Source organism: Phyllopteryx taeniolatus, chromosome 7 (genome assembly GCF_024500385.1).
Source record: "Phyllopteryx taeniolatus isolate TA_2022b chromosome 7, UOR_Ptae_1.2, whole genome shotgun sequence".
Lineage (NCBI taxonomy): Eukaryota > Metazoa > Chordata > Actinopteri > Syngnathiformes > Syngnathidae > Phyllopteryx > Phyllopteryx taeniolatus.
The window spans coordinates 2,708,741-2,730,422 of NC_084508.1; the positions used below are offsets into that span (position 1 = coordinate 2,708,741).

The 21,682-nt window shown below is 41.1% G+C and overlaps 3 protein-coding genes across 3 annotated transcripts in view; 1 reads left to right on the forward strand and 2 right to left on the reverse strand.

The window, feature by feature from the left end:
* The window catches only part of palld (palladin, cytoskeletal associated protein), a 46,674-nt gene extending 36,872 nt beyond the window's left edge, over window positions 1-9,802 (forward strand). Inside the window, 11 exon segments of the mRNA XM_061778285.1 lie at window positions 2-157; window positions 848-992; window positions 1,188-1,289; window positions 2,643-2,867; window positions 2,958-3,107; window positions 5,142-5,230; window positions 5,581-5,713; window positions 7,189-7,396; window positions 8,201-8,366; window positions 8,462-8,595; window positions 9,507-9,802. Of these exon segments, the coding sequence (XP_061634269.1) occupies window positions 2-157; window positions 848-992; window positions 1,188-1,289; window positions 2,643-2,867; window positions 2,958-3,107; window positions 5,142-5,230; window positions 5,581-5,713; window positions 7,189-7,396; window positions 8,201-8,366; window positions 8,462-8,595; window positions 9,507-9,667 (1,669 nt within the window). The 3' untranslated portion in view covers window positions 9,668-9,802.
* Window positions 9,803-12,138: 2,336 nt separating this feature from the next.
* LOC133480775 (centrosomal protein of 135 kDa-like) lies at window positions 12,139-17,944 on the reverse strand. The gene is made up of 7 exons (XM_061779366.1): window positions 17,263-17,944; window positions 15,968-16,104; window positions 15,337-15,442; window positions 14,303-14,390; window positions 13,957-14,238; window positions 13,468-13,606; window positions 12,139-12,566 (listed from the first exon to the last, which is right to left on the reverse strand). Exons 1-7 carry the CDS (start codon window positions 17,379-17,381, stop codon window positions 12,268-12,270), a joined length of 1,170 nt encoding a protein of 389 aa, XP_061635350.1. The 5' UTR covers window positions 17,382-17,944; the 3' UTR covers window positions 12,139-12,267.
* Window positions 17,945-18,066: 122 nt separating this feature from the next.
* sh3rf1 (SH3 domain containing ring finger 1) overlaps window positions 18,067-21,682 on the reverse strand; it is a 55,564-nt gene continuing 51,948 nt past the window's right edge. Inside the window, exon 12 of the mRNA XM_061779367.1 lies at window positions 18,067-21,197. Within this exon, the coding sequence (XP_061635351.1) occupies window positions 21,029-21,197 (169 nt within the window). The 3' untranslated portion in view covers window positions 18,067-21,028. The remainder of the gene's footprint in view (window positions 21,198-21,682) is intronic.

The window sequence follows — 21,682 nt, forward strand, 5'->3', positions numbered from 1 at the left end:
GCGTGTCCCCCGCCCTCTCGGACGCGTCTTCGCCCTTCTCGTCCGTCCCGCCGTCTCCGGCCTCCAGCTTCCTGTCCTCGGTGCTGCCGGCCACGCCCACCGCGCCCGGCGGCCCCGCAGTCAACGCGCTGGGCCTCCCCAGAGGCAACGGCACAGTGTGAGTTCCCAAACGCATCTTAAAACCTTACCCATAAAAATAAGTGGCTTACCGATTGCGAAAAAACTGCACCAGAATTTAGACGATGTCAGCACTTCGCAGCCTGTAAAAGTCACAATTACTACTTTCCTATTAGCCAGTTTATATTTTTGGGCACATAAATAATGTCATTTTCATACAGTTTGTCACAAATATCTCTTCGATCTTCCGTTGTGACGTCCGTCATTGCCAGTAACCGTCCGGACCTTCGTCCGCATCATCTCGGGACGTTAACCTCGCCGCTTCCTCCTCGCCCGTCCGTCACGACCCCTCCGCTCTCGATCCGGCCGGCTATCTCCAAGTCTAATTATTTATACGTGTGATCTCGAAGTATTCAAAATATCCTCTGAAAAACAAAAAAAAAAACGAATGGGCCTAACGTGTTAGCGGACATCAAGTGGAACTACTCACGCTTTGACGAAAAGGCCTAACGTGAGAGTCCAAACTTCGCTGACTATTCTGATTTTCTTCCACTGGCTGCTTTTGAAAGCATTTGAAAGTTCCGCTATTCATGAATTATTTCTTTCTTCTTTTTCAAATAAAAAAATGCACGTGATTTTGTCAGTATATCCTAGAAATGGATTTGTCTGTATTTAATGGACTTCATTGAGCCTAAAAGCCTTTTTTCGGTTTTTTTTTTTGTCCGTGCAGGAAAGCCTTCCCCAAGAAGTCGCCGGCCGCTCGCGCGCCTCGCCTGGCGTCCGACTCGGACATCCAGGGCTCCAAGGACGCCGTCATCCAGGACCTGGAGAGGAAGCTGCGCTTTAAAGAGGAGCGCGTCAGCAACGGCCAGCAGGTGACTTTGCGCCCCGGCGCCCCCTCCGCCCCCGCAGCCGCAGGGCCTCCGTAACAAACGGCCACTAACAGTGTTAATCTCAGTGTGCGTGTGTGTGCGTGTGTGCGTGGCGCCACTCACACACTAACCGGCGCTGACCCCCCCCTGCCCCTGCCCCTGCCCCTGCCCCCCCCTCCCATGCATCCATGCTTGCAGAGGCTAACCTATGAGGAGAAGATGGCTCGCAGGCTGCTGGGCGCCGACAACGCCGCCACCGTCTTAAAGGCGCAGGACGGCGAGGAGGAGCCCGCCACGCAGGTACACGCGCGCACACACACACACACTCGTCCCGTCAACACGCCAGATACTGTACTTCTAAGTACCTGCCCATATTTTTTTTCCATTTTCACTTCCAGTAGGTGTCCCAATACTTATGTTCAGTACCTACACAGTGTGTGTACTGTATCGAGTGTGCGGTCAAATGTTTTACGGTGCTCCGGCGGCATATTTATTTCTCGTTTCACTTCCTGTCGGTGTCTCAATACTTTTGTACAATACTGTACATGTCATTTGCGTGTAGCCGCACATATATGTTATGCGGTTCTTGACGCGTCCTGTTGTGTCCCGATACTTTTGCGCCGCGTGGAGAGTGCGTGCTTTCATTGTGACCATTGAGGAGGACAAGCGTGTGCGTGCGTGCACGTGTGCGCGCGTGTTTGTGCGTGTTGCATATAAACGTCGTAAAGGCGAGCAGCGGCCGGCCCAAAAAGTTGCGTGTCGGTGTAAAGGCCGCGTCTCGTTTCTTCGCAGACTTCCGTTTTGTGCGTTGGTGTGCTCGATGTTCAATGAACTTTTAAAGCCCAACGCGCTTTTGACTTTTCCCCGTCGGAAATAACGGAACGAGAACATTTTGCGTTTCGAGTAACATTTGCGTTCTTCGCCGTCATTCGTACGTCGACGACGAGTTAACGGCGGACGAGTCAAACTAAAATACGGGTTACGGAATTGTGTGTTGTTGTCCTGCTTTATTCCTACCTTCCTTTGTCCTTCCTTGCCTCCTTTCTCTCCTTCCTTCCATAAATGCGTCCTTTCCTCATCCTTCCTTGCTTCCTACCTTCTTTTCCTTCTTTCCATAAATCTTTCCTTCCTCCCCACCTTCATGAAAAAAATATGGATCTACTTACTGTATGACAATTTAACTGCTGCGATTTGTGGATTTTCACAAAGTGGGTCAGTCAACACACTAAAAATGACGTGGAAGCGTAAACGATGACAAATATTTCACCCAAAAGAAAAATTCTTGCCACAAGATGTAACGCAGCCAAAATAATTACAAAAGAAAAAAAGAGAGAAAAATACAAAACTGCCCAAGGTCGTCACAACGGTTTAAAAAAAATAAAATAAAAATCTACTTTTGAGCCAGCCTGTAATATGAAGTCATATTTTGAACATACGAATCTAGAAAATAAGCAAACTGCTGTATAATAAGAATATAATAAAATTCCAAATTCTCGTGAGGTTTGCTGACACGGGGCGTACCTAATGAAGTGACCGCAGTTACCGCTTTTTGCACGCTTTGCTTGACGGGAAGTTGCGGCGGGGCGCTTTTTGATGTCGCGCGGCATGCCGCTACGTTAGCGTCGAGCTAACTCTCACTTTTGTGTGCGTCAGGAGTACAAGGTGTCCAGCTTCGAGCAGCGGCTCATCAGCGAGATCGAGTTCCGCCTGGAGCGCTCGCCCGTGGAGGAGTCGGACGACGACGTGCAGCACGAGGCCGGGCGCGCGGCGGGCCACGGGGCGGCGCCCTCCTTCCTCAGCAAGCTCAAACACTACAAAGTGTTCGAGGGCATGCCCGTCACCTTCAGCTGCAAGGTGCACGGAGACCCCAAGCCCAAGGCGAGCGCCCGCCGAACGTTAATTCGTCATCCGGCGACTCCTCGTGTGCGATCTTCGCATTTCATGTCGGGTGCACGATGTGCGTTTCAGGTGTACTGGTTCAAAGACGGCAAGCAGATCTCCAAGCGCAGCGAGCACTACCGCATCGCCCGCGGCGCCGACGGCACGTGCACGCTGCGCACGGCCGCCGCCTCCCTCGACGACGACGGCAACTACACCGTCATGGCGGGAAACCCGGAGGTGCAGAGGAGAAAAAGAATCCACTTTTCTTTCATCATTTGACCATAGAAAGAATACGCGTCCGCTTTTTTTCCCCTAGCGTGGCGGAGTGGTTAGCATGTGCGCCTCACACTTGTGAGGTTCGGGGTTTCGCCGGAGTACCGCGTTCCAAAAAACGCAAACGAAAGACGTTAAATTGTCCGTAGGTTTGCGTGAACATTTTCCTAAAAAGAAAACGAAAAAGTGATGTTGCAACTTTCTTAAAAGGAAAACAAAAATTGACGTTGCACTTACAAAAGCCATGAAAAAGAAAAACTGTTACATTTGACCTGAAATGAAACAATATTGACGGTGTATTTTCCTAAAAATAACGCAACGCAAATGTAGTGATATAGCGCGTTTCATACACAACCTGCTTCAAATGATTAAAATAATTTAAAAACAAAGAAACATCTTATAAACATTTACAACAAAGAGAAAAAAACAGCAAACGGCACAAGAAAGATCATTTCAAAGTGGAAATGCTCCCAAAATCCTGCCAAAAAAGAAGAGTTTTTAACGTGGACTTAAAAATAAATAATAACTTGCAACAAACTAGTGATGTTGCACTTTTGTAAAAAAGAAGAAAACTATTGCTTTCCCAATAAGAAGTCAAACTATTGCACTTCCATAAAGGAAAACAAAAGACTGATGGTGCTGTTTCCTAAAAAGAAAACAACACATCTTCAAATACAGTTACAATTTATTTTCTTTCTTTTTTTTAAATAATAAAAGCCTTTTAACAAGTTAAAATGTGTTTAAAGCGTGAGGGAGGGGGTCAAACTATTTCAATGTTTTCTTTTTAAATATATGGTCCATCTGTATGGTGGATTTCCGCCGATTGCGGGCGGTTGTGGAAACTGGGCTTCACTGCAGCCAAGATGAGTGCATGATGGATGGATGGATGGATGGATGATGGATGGATGGATGGATGAATGATTGATGGTTGGATGGATGGGTGATGGATGGATGGACGGATGATGGATGGATGGATAGATGGATGATGGATGTATGATGGATGGATGATGGATGGATGGATGATGGATGGATGGATGATGGATGGATAGATGGATGATGGATGTATGATGGATGTATGATGGATGTATGATGGATGGATAATGGATGATGGATGGATGGATGATGGATGGATGGTTGGATGGATGGATGGGTGATGGATGGATGGGTGATGGACAGATGATGGATTGATGGATGATGGATGTATGATGGACGGATGATGGATGGATGGATGGATGGATGATGGATGGATGGATGATCAATGGGTGGATGGATGAATGATTGATGGTTGATGGATGGATGGATGGATGTATGATGGACGGATGATGGATGACTGGATGGATTGATGGATGATGGATGTATGATGGACGGATGATGGATGGATGGATGGATGGATGATGGATGGATGGATGGATGATCGATGGATGGATGGATGAATGATTGATGGTTGATGGATGGATGGATGTATGATGGATGGATAGATGGATGATGGATGGATTGATGGATGACGGATGGATGGATGGACGGATGATGGATGGATGGATAGATGGATGATGGATGTATGATGGATGTATGATGGATGGATGGATGATGGATGGATAGATGATGGATGGATGGATGATGGATGGATTGATGGATGGATGGTTGGATGGATGGATGGGTGATGGATGGATGGGTGATGGATGGATGGATGGATGTATGATGGACAGATGATGGATGGATTGATGGATTGATGGATGTATGATGGACGGATGATGGATGGATGGATGATGGATGGATTGATGGATGTATGATGGACGGATGATGGATGGATGGATGGATGATGGATGGATGGATGGATGGATGGATGATGGACAGATGATGGATGGATGGATTGATGGATGATGGATGTATGATGGACAGATGATGGATGGATGGATGGATGATGGATGGATGGATGGATGATGGATGGATGGATGTTTGCGAGCGCCCCCTTGTGACCGCTGCTTGTGTTCCGCACAGGGTCGGGTGAGCTGCACAGGCAGGATGATGGTGCAGGCCGTCAACCAGCGAGGGCGCAGCCAGCGATCGGCGCCGGGGCACATGCGCAGGTCGGTGACGGGCAACGCCCACGCGCACACGCGCCAGGCCCTGTCGCTGATCGCGTCACACTTCCTTTGCGGGCCTGTTGCTCTAATGATAGGGCACACCCGGTTTGCTTCTCTTTCGGCTCGGCGGTTGTTGACTGAGTGGTGGTGATGATGATGACGATGACGATGAGGATGATGAAAAACAAATGTGAAAGAAGTCGACTCCACAACAATAATAATAATGATAATTCTATATAAATCAATGGCGTGTACAAATGAGGTCAAACGTCACCGTACGTTATTACCAAAATAACGGAATCATTGGAGAACAATTGTACGTTACTCGAGTGATGTGTACGAAATTCTTGCAGGCCGAGGTCGCGCTCCCGAGACAGCGGCGACGAGAACGACGGCATCCAGGAGCGCCACTTCCGCCCGCACTTCCTGCAGGCGCCCGGCGACATCATCGTGCAGGAGGGGCGACTGTGCCGCATGGACTGCAAGGTGACACGCGCGCACACACAAAAAAGACCATTTTACCAATACAAATCAACAAATGGAATTTTCGGAAATAGCCCGACATTTCCATGGGGAAGAAAAAAAACAATAATGCCAATATTGCCCAAATAATAATATCATTAAATCATACTCATAAATCAAATAAAAACATAATGAAGTCTAACCTGGTGAAAAATAAAAATCTCAAATATTAATGCAAAAAATAGCAATACAAAACAAATTAAAATAGATTTTTTTTCCAAAGTAATATAATTCAATCGTAACACAAAAAAAATAATAAAACTTAATAAATAAACAATGTACAGTGTACAAAGAATCCAACTTCAAATAGTAATAATAAATCAATAAATTCAAATTAGAAATTGGGAAAAAAAAAAAAGCTTCGAATAAATAATTACAAAATAATCAAACAGATGTAATAAATGGTAACGTTAGCATCAGCATACTTAATTTAACATAATTGATACTGCTAAATAATAAAATATTAATGAACCAATACAATAATAATAAGAAATAAGAGGATTATCTGAAAAATACTTGAATGCTAAATTATTAAAAGAATAATACATCTGAGAGTAATTAAAATGACACTCAAAAATTGTTAAACAAACAAGGAACAAAATCTGCTAACATTTGCAAGATTATTATTACAATAATATAATAAATAATACAACCACAAACAATAGACAATTAAAAAACTGTCTTTTACTGTCTAATTCTTATGAATGAAGAAAAATCTGAAAAATACTAAGATAAGCATAAGAATAGTAAATACCAACAAAACGTGTTGAAATCAGCCAAATAATATTCATACAATTTCAGTCGAATAATAACATTTAATAATAATACTATATCAATAAGTGTAAAAATAAAGATGTAGAATAAAATACAAAGGGAAAGTACACACAAATCTGCAAAAGTGTCCAAATATTACAAAATTAATCATAATTAAATATTAATACTAAATAGAGTATTAATAATGTATGCAAAAAAGTATGTAAAAAAAAATATCCAAATATTACCAACATAATGACATTTCACACAAAACAACTCGTCCTTATTCCACTGGGACCTTTTTCTTTTCTTTTTTGGAAATATTTGTTACTTTTCTTAGCGGTTTTCCACTCGCGTCTCATCTGGAAGTCTCTCCGTCAGGAATTCTTTTAGAAATGTCAAAAGGTAATAAAACAAAACGTCTCGCCGCTGTGATTCTAACCCGGCATCTGAATGTCAGCGCTATTTATAGCGCTGACATTTATTTATTTCTACGCCGCGCTGAGGCCGCCAGAAGTTTCCAGAGAAAATTCCAGATGGCAGAAAGTCAGCCAAAGTCACACACACACACACACACACACACACAACCTGAAGACTCGCTACATCGCAGTTCATCATTTGGTTTTTCAAGTATGCGAGCAAGTCCGACTTTCAATTGTTTCATAGTCTCTCTGTCTGCGTTGCAGGTGAGCGGCCTGCCCACCCCGGACCTGCTATGGCAGCTCGAAGGCCAGACCGTCCGGCCCGACTCGGCCCACAAGATGTTGGTGCGCGAGAACGGCGTCCACTCGCTGGTCATCGAGCCCGTGAGCGCCCGCGACGCCGGCGTCTACACGTGCGTCGCCAGCAACCGCGCCGGGCAGAACTCCTTCAACCTCGAGCTCATCGTCGCAGGTAAACTAACAGACGGCCAACGTTTTACCGAGATATATGCTTGAAAAAGTCACATCTGCGTTTTGCTTTTTTGGGGGCTTTTTTGGAGGGGGGGGGGGGTGATGACGAACATTGAACAGGAAATGGAACTTACTGCTCAGAACTCAAACTAGAACAGGAAAGTTCAAGAAAAAAAAAATATTTGGTGTGGGTGGGGGGGGGGGGAGTCCTGCAAAGGAGAAGTTGACAAGAAAAGTAGTAGTGAGCTATGAAGAAATTTCAAAGAAAAAGGTCATTTTTCAAGAAAATCTCATATTTCTGGAGGGGAAAAAAAAAAAAAGTCTAAAACTCAAGAGAAAAAAAAATTCATTTTTTTTTAGGGGGAAAAGCATTACCCGAAAATGGATTCCTGGGCGGGGAAATGCTTTTTCAGAAGAACATCATAATATTTCATGGAAAATATCAAGAAAGATTTAATAATAAATAGTCAAAAAATGTCCTAAATTTAGTAGGGGGACATAATATTGCAAGAAAGAACCTGTAGTATTCAGCAATAATTTTATTTTTTTTTACAATTTTTCAGAAAACAAATAAAACACCCATGTGTGTTTTGCTTTTTCTTTGGCTTTTTTTTTGGGAGGGGGTGGTGTTAGAGAGAGGAACATTTTGATGATAACCAGAGAACAGGAAATGTTACTTACTGCTCAAAACACAAACTCAAAATATTAAGACATTTTTTTTATCATTCTGTTAAAAAAGTTGCAATTTCTAAGGAAAAAAATCAAACATTCACATTTTTGTCATATTTGTGCGCTTCGGGTGCAGCCAAGGAGATGCACAAGGCTCCGTCGTTCTCGGAGAAGCTTCAGAACACAAGCGTGGCGGATGGGCACCCCGTGCGTCTGGAGTGTCGCGTCAGCGGCGTCCCGTACCCGCAGATCTTCTGGAAACGCGAGAACGAGTCGCTCACGCACGACACAGACAGAATCAGGTCAGCGCCTCCAGACAAAAAAAGAATAGCTTTTGCTTTGCGCTGCACTACTCATTCAGTGTTGTTGTTGTTTTTTTTTTGTTTGTTACTCCCAGCATGCACCAGGACAACTGCGGCTACCTGTGCATGATCATCCAGCCGGCCACCAAGGAGGACGCCGGATGGTACACCGTGTCGGCCAAGAACGACGCCGGCATCGTGTCCAGCACCGCGCGCCTCGACGTGCACGGTAAGCTGCAAACAAAGATGGATTTTTAGTTTTTTTTTTTTTTTAAAGGAATAAATTATGTATTTATTTAATTTTAGAAAATGTTTAAAAACTCCCAATTTTTCAAGACAAAAACATTAAATTTTTCAGGAAAAATGTTGTCATGGAGAAAGTCAAATTGCACGAAGAAAGTTCATGTGGAAATTAAATTAGGGCAGAAGTTTTCAAGAAGAAAAAGTTATAATTTTACAAAAAAAATGACTTATTTTACTTATTTTTTAGTTTTTTTTTTAACAAACAAGTCATAATATCCTGCATAGAAATAAAAGAAATCAAGAAGTCATGTTGACCTGTGAGAAAAAGTAATTTTTTTTTTAGATAAAGATCATTTTATATTTCAAGAAGAAATAAATCATAATTATACAAAGGAAAAAGTTGTATTTTTTTCCTTGAAAAAAGTTGCAAAATTCCATTAGAAAGGTTGTTTTTTTTCTCCCCGAGTCATAATGTGGCAATAAGAGCAAGTTATGTTTTTTTTTTCAAAAGTAAAAGCCATATCTTTTCAAGAAAACAGTCATATTCTGTAAAAGTATTTTCTCAAAAAAATATTTCACACATTTTTTTTCAAGAAACGTCACGTGACAAGAAAAACGCTAATAATCTGCAAAAACTCACATATAATAAAATGGCATATTCAGAAAAAGAAATATGTTTTCAAGATCAAGTAAAGATTATTGTTAAAAAAAGTGAAAAAATAAAAAATTATAATAGCTTGTGAAAGTAAATGAAAACTTTCTAAGGTAATTTTTCAAGAAAAAAAGTCATAATATTCCACGAGATATTAAAAAAGATGCCATATTTCCAGAAAAAATTTTTTTTGTGTGCCACATATCTCTGAAGCACTGTTTGTGTGTGTGTGTGCGCGCGCGCAGCCCAGTGGCAGCAGCCGAGCGTGCCGAAGGTGAAGCCGCTGCGTCCGTCCAGCAGCCGCTACGCCGCCCTGACCGAGCGCGGCCTGGACGTCAAGGCGGCCTTCTTCCCCGACTGCAGCCCTCTGCCGCCCGGTTCCCTCGTGGAGAGCGACGACCTGTAGGGGGCGCCGTCCCTCCCTTCGTGGGTGTCGGGACCTTCCTGCTTTTCTCTTTTTGTTTTGTTTGTTTTCAAGCGACTGGAAAGTGCGAGATGGTGAAGCCGTCGAGCGAGGCCGCGCCTTCAAGGATGACTACGGGAAAGTCGGCTGTCGGTTTTGGGTCTGCAAAGACGAACTGTTGCTGTTTCTGTTAGACATGAACGCTTTTCAGTGTCACAAATCGTCCAGTTTATTTTTGTATTAAAAAAAAAAAAAAAAAAAAAAAACACTATTTCCATACCCGACATTTTAAATTTCATCATCATCATATATCACAACAACACGTGTTTCTTTGTTCTTTTTTTTTTCTTTGCATGTGATCGTGGACACTCGTGTGTTTGCACAGTGCCAAAACATCATTTACCATCTTTCTTATCATCCGCTTGTTATTATTATTAATCCATCATCAAGCGTGTGTGTGTGTGTGTGTGTTTTCCATGGCCAGCCATGCCTGTAAATGGATTCTTCTCCGCCGCCGATATTATTTTAGTTCATGAAAGTTGCAAATAAAGATTCTTCTAACGAGATAACGTGACGTTTCTGTCAAAGCCTACATGCATAAACACACACACATTAATCGGTTATCGTTTTTATTTCACGCGGAATGAAGTTTGAATTTTGAACAGTAAAGTGGTAATATTTTGCTCAAAAAGTTGACATTTTTGAAGAAAAAAATATCTAAGCAAATTTATCATTTATCAAGTCAAAAGTCACAACGTTCCGTCAAAATTGTTTGCATTTTTCAAATGTTGTCATTTTTAGAGGAAAAACTATATTCATTTTCAATAAAAAGTTATATTAAGTTAAAACAGAGTCCTGGGAAAAATATTTTTCAAGAAAAGAAGCATTTTTTCCGGGGGGCGCAAGTTTGCAATAATAGCTGCAATTTCGATACAAAAGAAAAAAAAGTCATAATATTCAGCAATAAAAGTATTTTTTTTCGGAGTGTCATTTTTCAAGAAAACCGCTTGGTTGTACAACAATATCTAGGTAAATTTTTAACTATAGATTCCTTACATTGACTGTGCAAAATAAATAGCTCCTCCTTTGTCACCCCTTAAAAAGAAAAAACACTTCTGGAGTTTGCCAGACACTGCGCAGTAACTCGCCCCCCCCCCCCCCAAAAAAAATTTATATACAGTACTTAAAATGATCAAATTAATGCGTGGGTTCGAAGCAACAAAAGTTGACTATTGACGCCTTTAGAGTGAGTCGCGTAGGTGACGTCATCGAGAGGTGACAGTGGTTATGATCAACATGTGAGGAGAGGAAAATAAAAGTAAAAACCCGCGCGTTGATGTTAATGTTAACTTTATACTTTTTGTCAAAAGTGTGACTTTAGTACCTCGGCTTATTGCGGGGTTATTCACCAAACCGCCAGATGGCGCTGTTTGCACAGACGAAAGGTAACGCTCATCATGTGCGCGCTGTGCCCATGATTCGCCACTAGGGGACGCCATTTAGACCACAGCCGATTGTCTGCAAAAAGTTGTCTGGAGTGCCGGCCCACCCTTCAAGTGTCAAAATACATAACCAAGTAACTCCATTTTTATCTGACTAATTTTAAAAATGTGTCTGTAAGCCGACCCTTCGGCACTTTTTACACAAAAATTGTGTCAAAACAAACAAAATAAACGGCAAAACTGACAAAAACCAGAACAAAAACATAAAAACCAGGTATAAATCTGACAAAATCATACCAAAAAAAAAAAAAAAAAACGGCACAAAACTAATATCCGGCAATAAAATGGACGGAAAGATGACACTGCTCCCCAAAAAAGAATTAATTAAAATAAAATAAAATGGAAAAACATGACCATAAACAAGCAGGGGGAAAAAAACAAATCTGACAAAACCAAGACCAAAAAAGTAGAAAAACGACTGACAAAATTCACACAAAACTAACAAAAAACGAGGTATTATTTTTTAGAAAACTGCCAGAAACATGACAAAAATTGACACAAGCTTGACAAAAAGCTTACAGAAACTATCAACAAAAAAAACATCTGGCATCGGTCAAACAAAAAGAAAAATGAACAGAAATGGCTAAAAATGGGTAATAATGGGTGCAAATTAGACAAAATATATGAAGAATGACAACAAACCTATAAAACAGCTATCAAAAATGACAACCAGACAAGAAAACTGAAAAAAGGTCAAAGGGGGAAAACCCTCCAAAAATACGGCAAAAAAATAAAAAATAAAAAAATGACAAACGTTACATCAAAACTGCCACAAAATAATGACAATAGGCCAAAAATTGCTCAGTCGAGCAAACAAAATATGACCAAAAAAAAAAAAAGAAAAATATCTCAAAATGCCCAAAAAACGAAGAAAAACGTGACAAGAACAAAGCCCCCCCCCCACCCCCCGTCAAAAATAGGGTTGAGTGTTATTTGAATGATGGTGCAACCATACAGATCAGATTTGGTGGTGGAAAAGTTTTATTAGGGCGGAGCATCAACAGTACAATAACGATCCAATTGTTCGGAGGAGAGTTCTCGGTTCTTCGTAAAGTGCTTCTTCTGCATGAGGTAAGCGTTGTCGCCGTAGGAATAAAACGCTCATTGATTTGAACGAGCGCGTCCGCTCGGTTCAGCCGCATCGGCCTGGAAGGTGGCGGCCAGGACGAACTTGTTCCTCCTGGCCTGCGTGGGACTGGGCACCGTGGGCACCATGGGCGCGGTGGGCGCGGTGGGCGTCGTGGCCTTCAGGAGGCTCCTGTAGCTCTGGACCTCGCGCCGGTAGCGATTGCGCTCCTCCTCCAGGCTCTCGATGAAGGCGGCCACGCCGAGCGCAGGCCCGCCGTTGCCGTCGCCATATTTGCCCCGTGACGAATCCAACTCCAGGACCAGGTCTCTGTCTGAACCACACGCAGACGGCATTTCACTCAACTATTTTACATCCGCATTTGAACAATTACAAAAAAAAACAACCTAATAAAATATTAAAATAAATTATCTTACTATTAAAATCGATATCTTGGCTGGTTAATCAATAGAAATTGACTAAATTATAAAGTGACAGTTTTAAAATGGCAATGAATTTCTTAAAATCTAAATAAACTATTTCACACATTTTAATATTTAAAAATTATTTTAATTCAAGTTTTCCACAATGGTTGACTCTAAAAGTATAATACAATTTTAATATAAATACAATTTATATTAGAATTATTTTATGATCAAAATGAACTACTTTATATGCAGTTTTAGATTTTTAACTTTTAAAAATTTTATGAAATGATTAATTAAAATTTATTATATACTTTTTACACTATATATGTATTTTTTAAAGCATTAACTATTATGGCTGTAACTGGCATCCGTGGTGATGGAGCCTTTACTACTGCTGCTACAGCTACATAACAATAATCATAATAATAATAATCGAGGGCGGCACGGTGAACGACTGGTTAGCACATCCGCCTCACAGTTCTGAGGTTGCGGGTTGAAATCCGGCCCCGCCTGTGTGGAGTTGGCATGTTCTACCCGTTGCCTGCGTGGCTTTTCTCCGGGTACTCCGGTTTCCTCCCACATCCCCAAAACATGCACGGTAGACTCGAAATTGCCCATAGGTGTGCACATGCGTGTGAAGGGTTTGTTTGTTTATATGTGCCCTGTGATTGGCTGGTGACCAGTTCAGGGTGTACCCCGCCTGTTGCCCGGAGTCAGCTGGGATAGGCTCCAGCTCGCCCGCGACCCTTGTGAGGATAAGCGGTGCGGAAAATGGATGGACGGATAGCTAATAATCAACAAGTTTACGGGTGTCCATCATCGTGTCCACTTTGTTCTGCAGGGCGCTCTTCTCCGCCTCCAAGATGTCGAGCAATCCTTCCAGTTTGTGGTTTCGTCCTCTCGCCTCGTCCAGCTGCTCTCGAAGGCGTCGTCGCTCGCTAACTTCCTGCCAAATAGAAAGGCGACACATTGAGCACAGCAGGGGCAGACAAAGCCCGACGGACCTTCAAACGGACCTTCTTTTTTTTTTCTTTTTAGGAAATTGCAACATCATTTATTTATTTATTTATTTTTTTCAACTTAACATGAATGTTTTTGGAATGTGGGAGGAAGCCAGAGTACCCGGAGAAAAGCCACGCAAGACTCTTGGTTTTCGCCGAGTATTCTGGCAAACATGCAAAGTCCACACAGCCCAGACTTGAACCCCAAAATTCAGAACTGTGAAGCAGACGTACTAACCACTTCCCCGCCGTTCTAACCAGATAGAAAAATGAAAATCTTCAAGAGCTGGCTCACCGCTTGTATCTTCCTTAGGTTCTCCTCCAGGTCCTGGATGACTTCCTGTTGGCTGAGGATGACCTCCCTGGAGGCGGACAGCTTCCTGTAGGCCATGTTGAGCACGCGCTCCTTCAGCGCCACCGTCCGAGCCACGGCGCCGTCCTTGCGCCTCAGCTCCCGACGCGTCTCCTCGTTCCGCGAGGCCAGCTCGGCCAGCTCGGCCGCCTCGGCGCTCGACCGCCGCCGCTCGTCCTCCAGCGTGCGTTCGAGCGTCCGCTTGGCCTCCTGCAGCTCGGCCAACTGCGTCACACGCGCGGTTAGACGTCTCCGTGATGACGCCCGCGCACGCCCGCTGGCGACTTACTTGGCCGTTTAAGGTTTTTATGCGCCCGTGAGAGTCGTCCAGCTCCGATTTCATGGAGACGACGTGCTCCTCCAGCAGTTCCACCAGCCTAGAAATGATCAACGCGGCACTTTATGTACACGGAAAAGCATCCGCAGTAAACCCTCGGCCATTTGCAAATCGCAATAAATAAATAAATAATGGACAACATTTGACAAAAACTGACAGCACTAATAGGACAATACAATAAAAAAATTTATTTAAAAAAAAAAAAAAAAAAAAAAAAAAGACCAAATCTGACCCCAAACCCTTTTCTTTAGTGGACAAATACATTTGCAGGTAAACAAAGCTGACAAAATTACTGCAAAAATCTGACAAGAATCTGACAAAATTTGATAAAAACTTGATACCAGGATATAACACAATCCAAAATTGGGTGGGGAAAAAAATAAAAATAAATAAATAAATAAATAAACTCAAAAAGAGAAAAACTGACAAAACAGACAACTGGGTAAAAATGGCCCAAACTAACGAGAAATAGATGAAAAATACACAAACAAAATGTGAACAAAAACAGAGAGATACGCCTTAAAAAAAAATCTCAGCTATTTTTAAATAAATGGATCAAATTTAAAAAATGGAAAGAGAACATACAAAAAGCTTAAGCAAAACTAGAGAAAAATAAAATCCCCGATCCAATTTGAGCTTTTTTTTAAATAGATGGAAAACTGCACCAAAAAATTGAACGAAAACAGACCAAAAGCTGGCAAAAAAATACAGCCCCCCCCACAAAAAAAGAAAAAACCCGACCAAAGCTGATGTTTTTTTTTTTTTAAACAGATCAAAAAATGCACAAAAATGGAAAGAAAACAGACAAAAATATAGGAAATAAATAAATAAATGAATCACAAAAATCTGAAAGAATAATGGACAAAATTTGACAAAAGCTAGCAACATGTCGGACAAAAACACGGCAATAACTAACAACACTGACAAAAATCTACTTATGGAGAGGTTTCGCTATATTTCTCATATTTGCTGCGGAGCCAACAAACCTTGCAGATAAATCGGCTTCATCATCATCACGAGGAGGAGGAAGAGGTCTGTCTTCATCCGTCTGTGTACACTTGTGTATCAAAGCAATGCTGCGTTTTTTACCACCTGAAAGTAGACCAAAAGACTTATAGTGGTACCTTGAGTTACAAGTTGAAGTCACCAACTTAACCATTCATTTGTTCCAACCCCCTCATAAAACACCAATTTAAAAAATCTTAGCATGTTTTTAATAAAAAATATTGCATTCTACAGCTTTATAAAAACATACAGTGATAACATAATTAAATAGAGTTCACTGCCACCATCTAGCACTCCAAAGTGAAATTTTAGCTCTCAACTAAGAGAAAAATCAGCCAAGCGACTCGTCAGTCAAGGTACCACTATAACTGTAATCTGAACGAGTTCAAACCACAAATGTTTGCTCACACAAAATAAAATTTTAAAAAACCCACTAAATGCTGGCTCATAACTCAAGTTGGGGCACTCAGTCAGGGTACCACTGTCATTTATATATATATATTTTTTCATTAATATTTGTCCATATGAACACATAATTTTTATAACGATGAAAAAAAACTCAACAGGAGGGTGAACGGAGTTTGTTTGCGATGCCAAATGGAGACAGCTTACCTCCACTGATAAAATGGTCGCCAGAGGCCAACATGGTCCTGTACGGTGGCTCAAGTAGGTCATCATCGTGGTATCGCTCGGGCTGCCTCCCTGACAGTTTAGCATCGCGTAGGCTAACCGTGGTGTGCACCAGATCACTGCGAGCCAATGATGAAGTGATGACACAGGGCTGAGCCAGTCAATGATTTGAATTCAATTCGATTTATTTTATTTTTTTTCCCCCTTTCTCTGAAGCAGAACAATGCAGTTGTCAAATCGCAACCATTTGTGTTTAGAACAGAAAGACATTATATACAATGGATATAAAAAGTCGACACACCCTTGTTCAAATGCCATTTCAAAACCTTTTCCAACATTAAGGTGACCTAGAACCTGTACAATTCAATTGAATTCCCCCCCCCAAGTAAAAATAAACACCCAAGATATGGTTGCACATATGTGCACACCCTCTTCTAACTGGGAATTTTCATCACATTCAATCTCATGTTAAATGGGAGTCAGCACACACCTGCCACTATTTAAAATGCCTCTTCAGATGTTCGAGTTGGCTTTTCCTGACATTTATTTCCAACTCCAAAGCCCGATGCTGCCGCCACCATGCTACACTGTAGGTACAGTATGGTGTTCTTTTGGTGATTTGCAGCGTTGTTTGTGCCAAACACACCTTTTGGAATTATGGCCCCCAAAAAACAAAACAAAAAAAAACAAAAAAACAACAACAACAAAATAAATCAACCTTGGTTTCATTGGACAAGAATACATTTTACCACATGCATTTGGGAGATTTTGTAATGATCAGCTGGGACTTGGGCCTTCAGAATTATGAGCAGTTTGAAATGGTAATTAATGTTAGAACAAGGCTTCAGGTTTCTGCTGTAAAGCACACACACAAAAAGGCAGGAAAAGTCTATTTGAACAGCTGAACTTTATTTGGGGTTTACCAGCGGCGCTATAAATGGGGGCAGATGTGTGCTAACTCCCATGAGTTGGAATGTCATTGCTTCCTTCCGAACACAGTCACATCCCAGTTATAAGAGGTGTACACACTTACGCAAACCCTATTCATTCAGTTATTTTTACTTCCCCTTTTGAAAAGATAAGAAAAAAAATTATTGAGCTGTACAGGTTTTTGTCACAATAAAGGTGGAAAAAGTTTGGAAACGATATATCTTGGTCTCATTTTTTTTTTTAGATCACAAAGACCTGGCATTTGAACAGGGGTGTCTAGACTTTTTATACGGACTGTTTTCCCTTGAATTTATCTAAATGCGACATGAAAGACCAAGTGTTTCTACCTGAAGAGCTTAGCAACCAAGGGCACCGAGTCCATCCCAAGATGGAGACTGTAGCCCAGCTGGTCCAAACGCTTTCTGAGGTGGCTCCTGGTCTTGTCTATGCTGCCGTCCATGGTCATGATCCCAAAACCACACCAGTAGCAAGACCACCATTGAGACCGCTTCCTCCTTACGCCTCATTGTTTTTCATGTTGTCCTGTAAACATTGACCACAAGGAGCAGCATCACACTTCTTTATGACCAAAATCAAAGCTTCAAAGACTTTTTGTGTCCACCTGGGTTCATTTTGTTTTGAAAGCAATTGTAACTTTTGTTGCCCCCCTACGCTGGAATTCTACATTACAACAGATATGACGTCGACTATACCCACCGATATACACCAACGCATAAAGCAGTTGTAGAAACCTGTTCCGCATGTGCTGATTAAAATACCTTTTGTTCATGTAATGACACACATACGATTCCGTTTAAAGCGAGCGAGACACACAATAGCCGCTGCGAAGCCCCAAGCCATTCAAATACTGTGCATTTGAAAGTACACACATTGTTACAATAATACTTAAATAATGTACATGTGTATAATAATGTGGTCAAGTTAAGCACTCAATGTTGTGCTGCGGCAGCATTGTGATCGGCATCACTTGTCCCCATGGTAACGTCTCTTCTCCAGGGCTGTGTGTGTGTGTGCGTGCGCGGTGACAATGACCTCCGTGGACGCTTGTCACTTCGCGTCTGGCGTCAGCGCTCTCCCAGCTCAGCAGAATCACGTCGTAAATGAGACAAAGCACAACGTGTGCAAGCAAATGCAGTGGAAACCATTCATTTTATTGTTAAACAGCCTCTTAAAAATGTGCTATTCCCTCAAATACTTTTCACAATAGATCACACATAGGGTTGATTTCACTTTCAGACAGTGGAACTACAGGCCCCCCAGAAACCAATAAGAAACAAAAACAGACCAAGTACTTAGCAGGAGAGTTGTGAAGTCGTTCTTCAAAATGAATGTGATTGAAGACTTTTTATTTTGCCTTTGCCTCTGTGCAGCTGAAGGACGAAAGGGTGGTGAAACATGACTATACAGTATATGTTTGAAAAAGGAGTATTAAGGCCACAACAGCACGTAGAAACAACCATTCACGCTCACATTCACACCTACGGGCAATTTAGAGTCTTCAATGAACCTACCATGCATGTTTTTGTTTTGGGATGTGGGACGAAAGCGACGCAGGCACGGTTAGAACATGCAAACTCCACACAGGCGGAGCCGGGATTTGAACCCGGATCTGCAGAACTGTGATGTGCAGATGTGCTAACCAGTCATCCACCGTTGTATTTTTCCGAGGGGGGGGTATTACGGGAATTTTGTTTTCATCACATTACAATAACAAAGTTACAAACTCAGAGTTGTAATATTGTCTGAATAGTAAATTTTGTGACACTAACAAAATTGTCTTATTTTTTTAAAAATGCATAAAGTTGTATCTATTTAAATAAAATCATAATTTTATGAGGTTGTAATATTGTTTACCAAGAAAAAAGTCCAGTTATGCAAAGTCATTAGAATAATTGTATTTTATGAAACTAAAAAATACAAGGTGAAAAATGTCATTTTACTAGGAATACTTTTTAAAATATTACGAGAATTACTTATTTTTTAAATAAGTCAGGAAAACGGTGTGCTAATAAAGTGATCAGTTATGAGAAAATGTCCTAAAAGTATTTTTAGAGGAATGAAAAGTCATGATGCAAACATTTGCAAAATATTATAAGGGTTAGGTGGATTTTTGGCAATAAGTCATGAAAAAAAATGTGTAAATAAAGATCATTTTATAACAAAATGTAAATTACCAGAATAGCAGTTTTTTTTAACGAATGATTTTTTTTAAGGAAAATTTTATTATTGCTACACTCCATATTTTTTCTCCAAATAGTATGACTTTATTCTCATAAAAGAATCTTGTAATATTACAACTTTATTCGGGTAAATTGACAATATATATTTTTTCCTAATATTTTGACTTAAGTCAAACTTTGTGGCCATAATAGTCCTTGATAAAAGCTGCTGATAGGCCCAAACCAGCCTGCATCTAAAAAATATATTTTTGATGTTATTATTCTTAATGCATGGGTGCATCGCATTGCATGGGAACGTTTCGAGACACAAGATTATGGAGTATCGAGAAAGATTCGAATAGAAAACAGTGAACTATCAATTATGATCACAGTTAACACTAAACTTCAGAAGTAACGGGAAACCTTTTTTCTGAATAGTGCCCATTTTAGATTGATTCAATATATAAAAAAAACACGATGGACAAATGATACATTAAGAACAATTTGTCCATTCCCTACCACTGATCTTACACCCTATACTCAACCATTAAAACATTGAAATAAACTGCACTGTCCAACATTTTCCGGATTATGAATCGGTTAGTTGCTGGACCGATTACAGTGGGCCCCCGCTAATCGCAGGGGATAGAGACTGAGACTGACCATGAATGTCAAAAATCTGCAACAATTGTCATAAAAACAAAACATGTTTTCTGAAAAATAACAGATAAGCAGTGGCGGGTCCGCCCCCCCCAACCCCCCCAAAAAACAAATGAAGATTCATCGGGGGTTTCCGCAAATAACGAGCGATATGTTCCCACCCAAAAAAATCTGTGAACAGGTGACTTTGTGAATGCCGAAATGCAAATATTAAAGGGCTAACCATATTATAAAAACTAATTGTGGGAAGCCAACACGGAGAACAAAAACGCTGCTAATGCTAACTGCTAACACAGTGTTGTTTCTTCTACAAACAAATACAAATAAATCTCTCGGATCGCAAAAGAAATGTTACGGTAATTCAAGTCAATACAAAAAACAATCAAAAGGGATCAATCAAAGCGATCATCTCTCTCTCTATAAAGTATTCCAGCATGTTCACAAAAGCGAGGCAAACGTGCTTTGTTGCGTCATGGTGGTGGAGTCACATTAAAGAGTCGTGAGGTTACTACAACCGTCGAGGAGCAGCATTTTGTCGTGATAATAAAAATAATATTAACAGGGGGGAAAAAAAGGCTGAAATGTTAAGTCACTCTGGCGATGCAGAGCTACGCCGGCGTACGTTTGATTAGCAGCACAGCTCGTCCGGCCCGTAAAACGACAACGGTAGGAAAGTGAGTCGTTACCGGAGAAGCTGGAGGAACCTCGGATGAATTTAGAATATTTCCGTCGAGGCTTGATTTGATTTAGCATATCGATAAATTACAAAATGGTAGAAAAAGTCATTTTGGGAATTTGACTGTATATACTTATGGGAAAAGATTCATCAAAGTTTGAAATTCTGTCAATGAAGAAAATGTGAATGTATTCCTTTTGCAAGCATCCAAATTATTAAAAAAATAATAATAATAATCACTTTTAGAACTGAACTACTAAAATGAATGAAGTATTCCACCATTTTCTAATGTATTGAGATGCACCTGTATGAAGCACAGGTTGCCCACCCATTTCAAAATCACCACAAATCAAACGAGAGCACGTGCCAGTTTAACCCCTTGAACTACCCAAAAGAAAAACAAAGGCCAGTATTTGTTGAAATAAGTTATAAAAAAAGAGTAACATATCTATATTAACGAGTATTGTTTGTCCGAGACTAAATCCTCTTTGTGTCCTTATGTACAATAAAGTGATGAACAGTACAAGGCACACATTTAAGGGTATAAATAAAAACAAAAGCAGTGTGTGCGGAGGGGGGGGGGGGGGGGGACGCGGCTTAGATACTGTCCACAAAGCTGCCGGGGAACAAGCCGGTCCTGCCGTTGCGCTGCAGCGTTCCTTTGAACCAGCCGTCCTCGCGCTTCCGGTGCACGAACACCACGTCGCCCTCCTTCAGCTCCAGCTCGGCCTCGCTCTGCGGCGGGTACGACACCACCACCCTGTACCTGACGCGGGAGCACGCAGCACATTAGGGGTAGCAGTAGGTAGCGCAAGCACAGTTGGGTTGATATTAGGACTGCGGCTAGCCAGTATTTTTAGAAAAGATTATTCTTCCGATCATCCCATCCATTAATCCAATGAAATTAGATTTTGTATTATTATTAAACAAGAAAATGTGCACGTGAGGTGCAATTATTACTGTTGTCCACTTGGAGTCACAATCCTCATATTCAAGACTATAATATCTGTGACTTTTCAGAGTGTGTGGCTTTAAAAAAAAAAATATATATATATATATATATTTGGAATATTACAATAAAGTTGTTAGTATTCTTTTTTTTTTTTAAATGTCATAATAAATAAATAATTTTTGCTTATGAAGATTATCGAGGAAAAATGTGGCAATTCAAACGTATAATTTATGTTTCTTTAATATTTTATGCCATATATTATGTTTCCATTTTCAGGCACTTTAGGAGGCTCTTTATTT

Bases quoted from the DNA above. Each gene is read 5' to 3' on its own strand.
- LOC133480775 (XM_061779366.1), bottom strand. From the start codon at position 17,381: ATGACCATGGACGGCAGCATAGACAAGACCAGGAGCCACCTCAGAAAG. The intron at 15,443-15,967 runs GTAAGCTGTCTC...GTCTACTTTCAG, and splicing joins CGACCATTTTATCAGTGGAG to GTGGTAAAAAACGCAGCATT. The intron at 14,391-15,336 runs GTTTGTTGGCTC...GATCATTTCTAG, and splicing joins GAAGCCGATTTATCTGCAAG to GCTGGTGGAACTGCTGGAGG.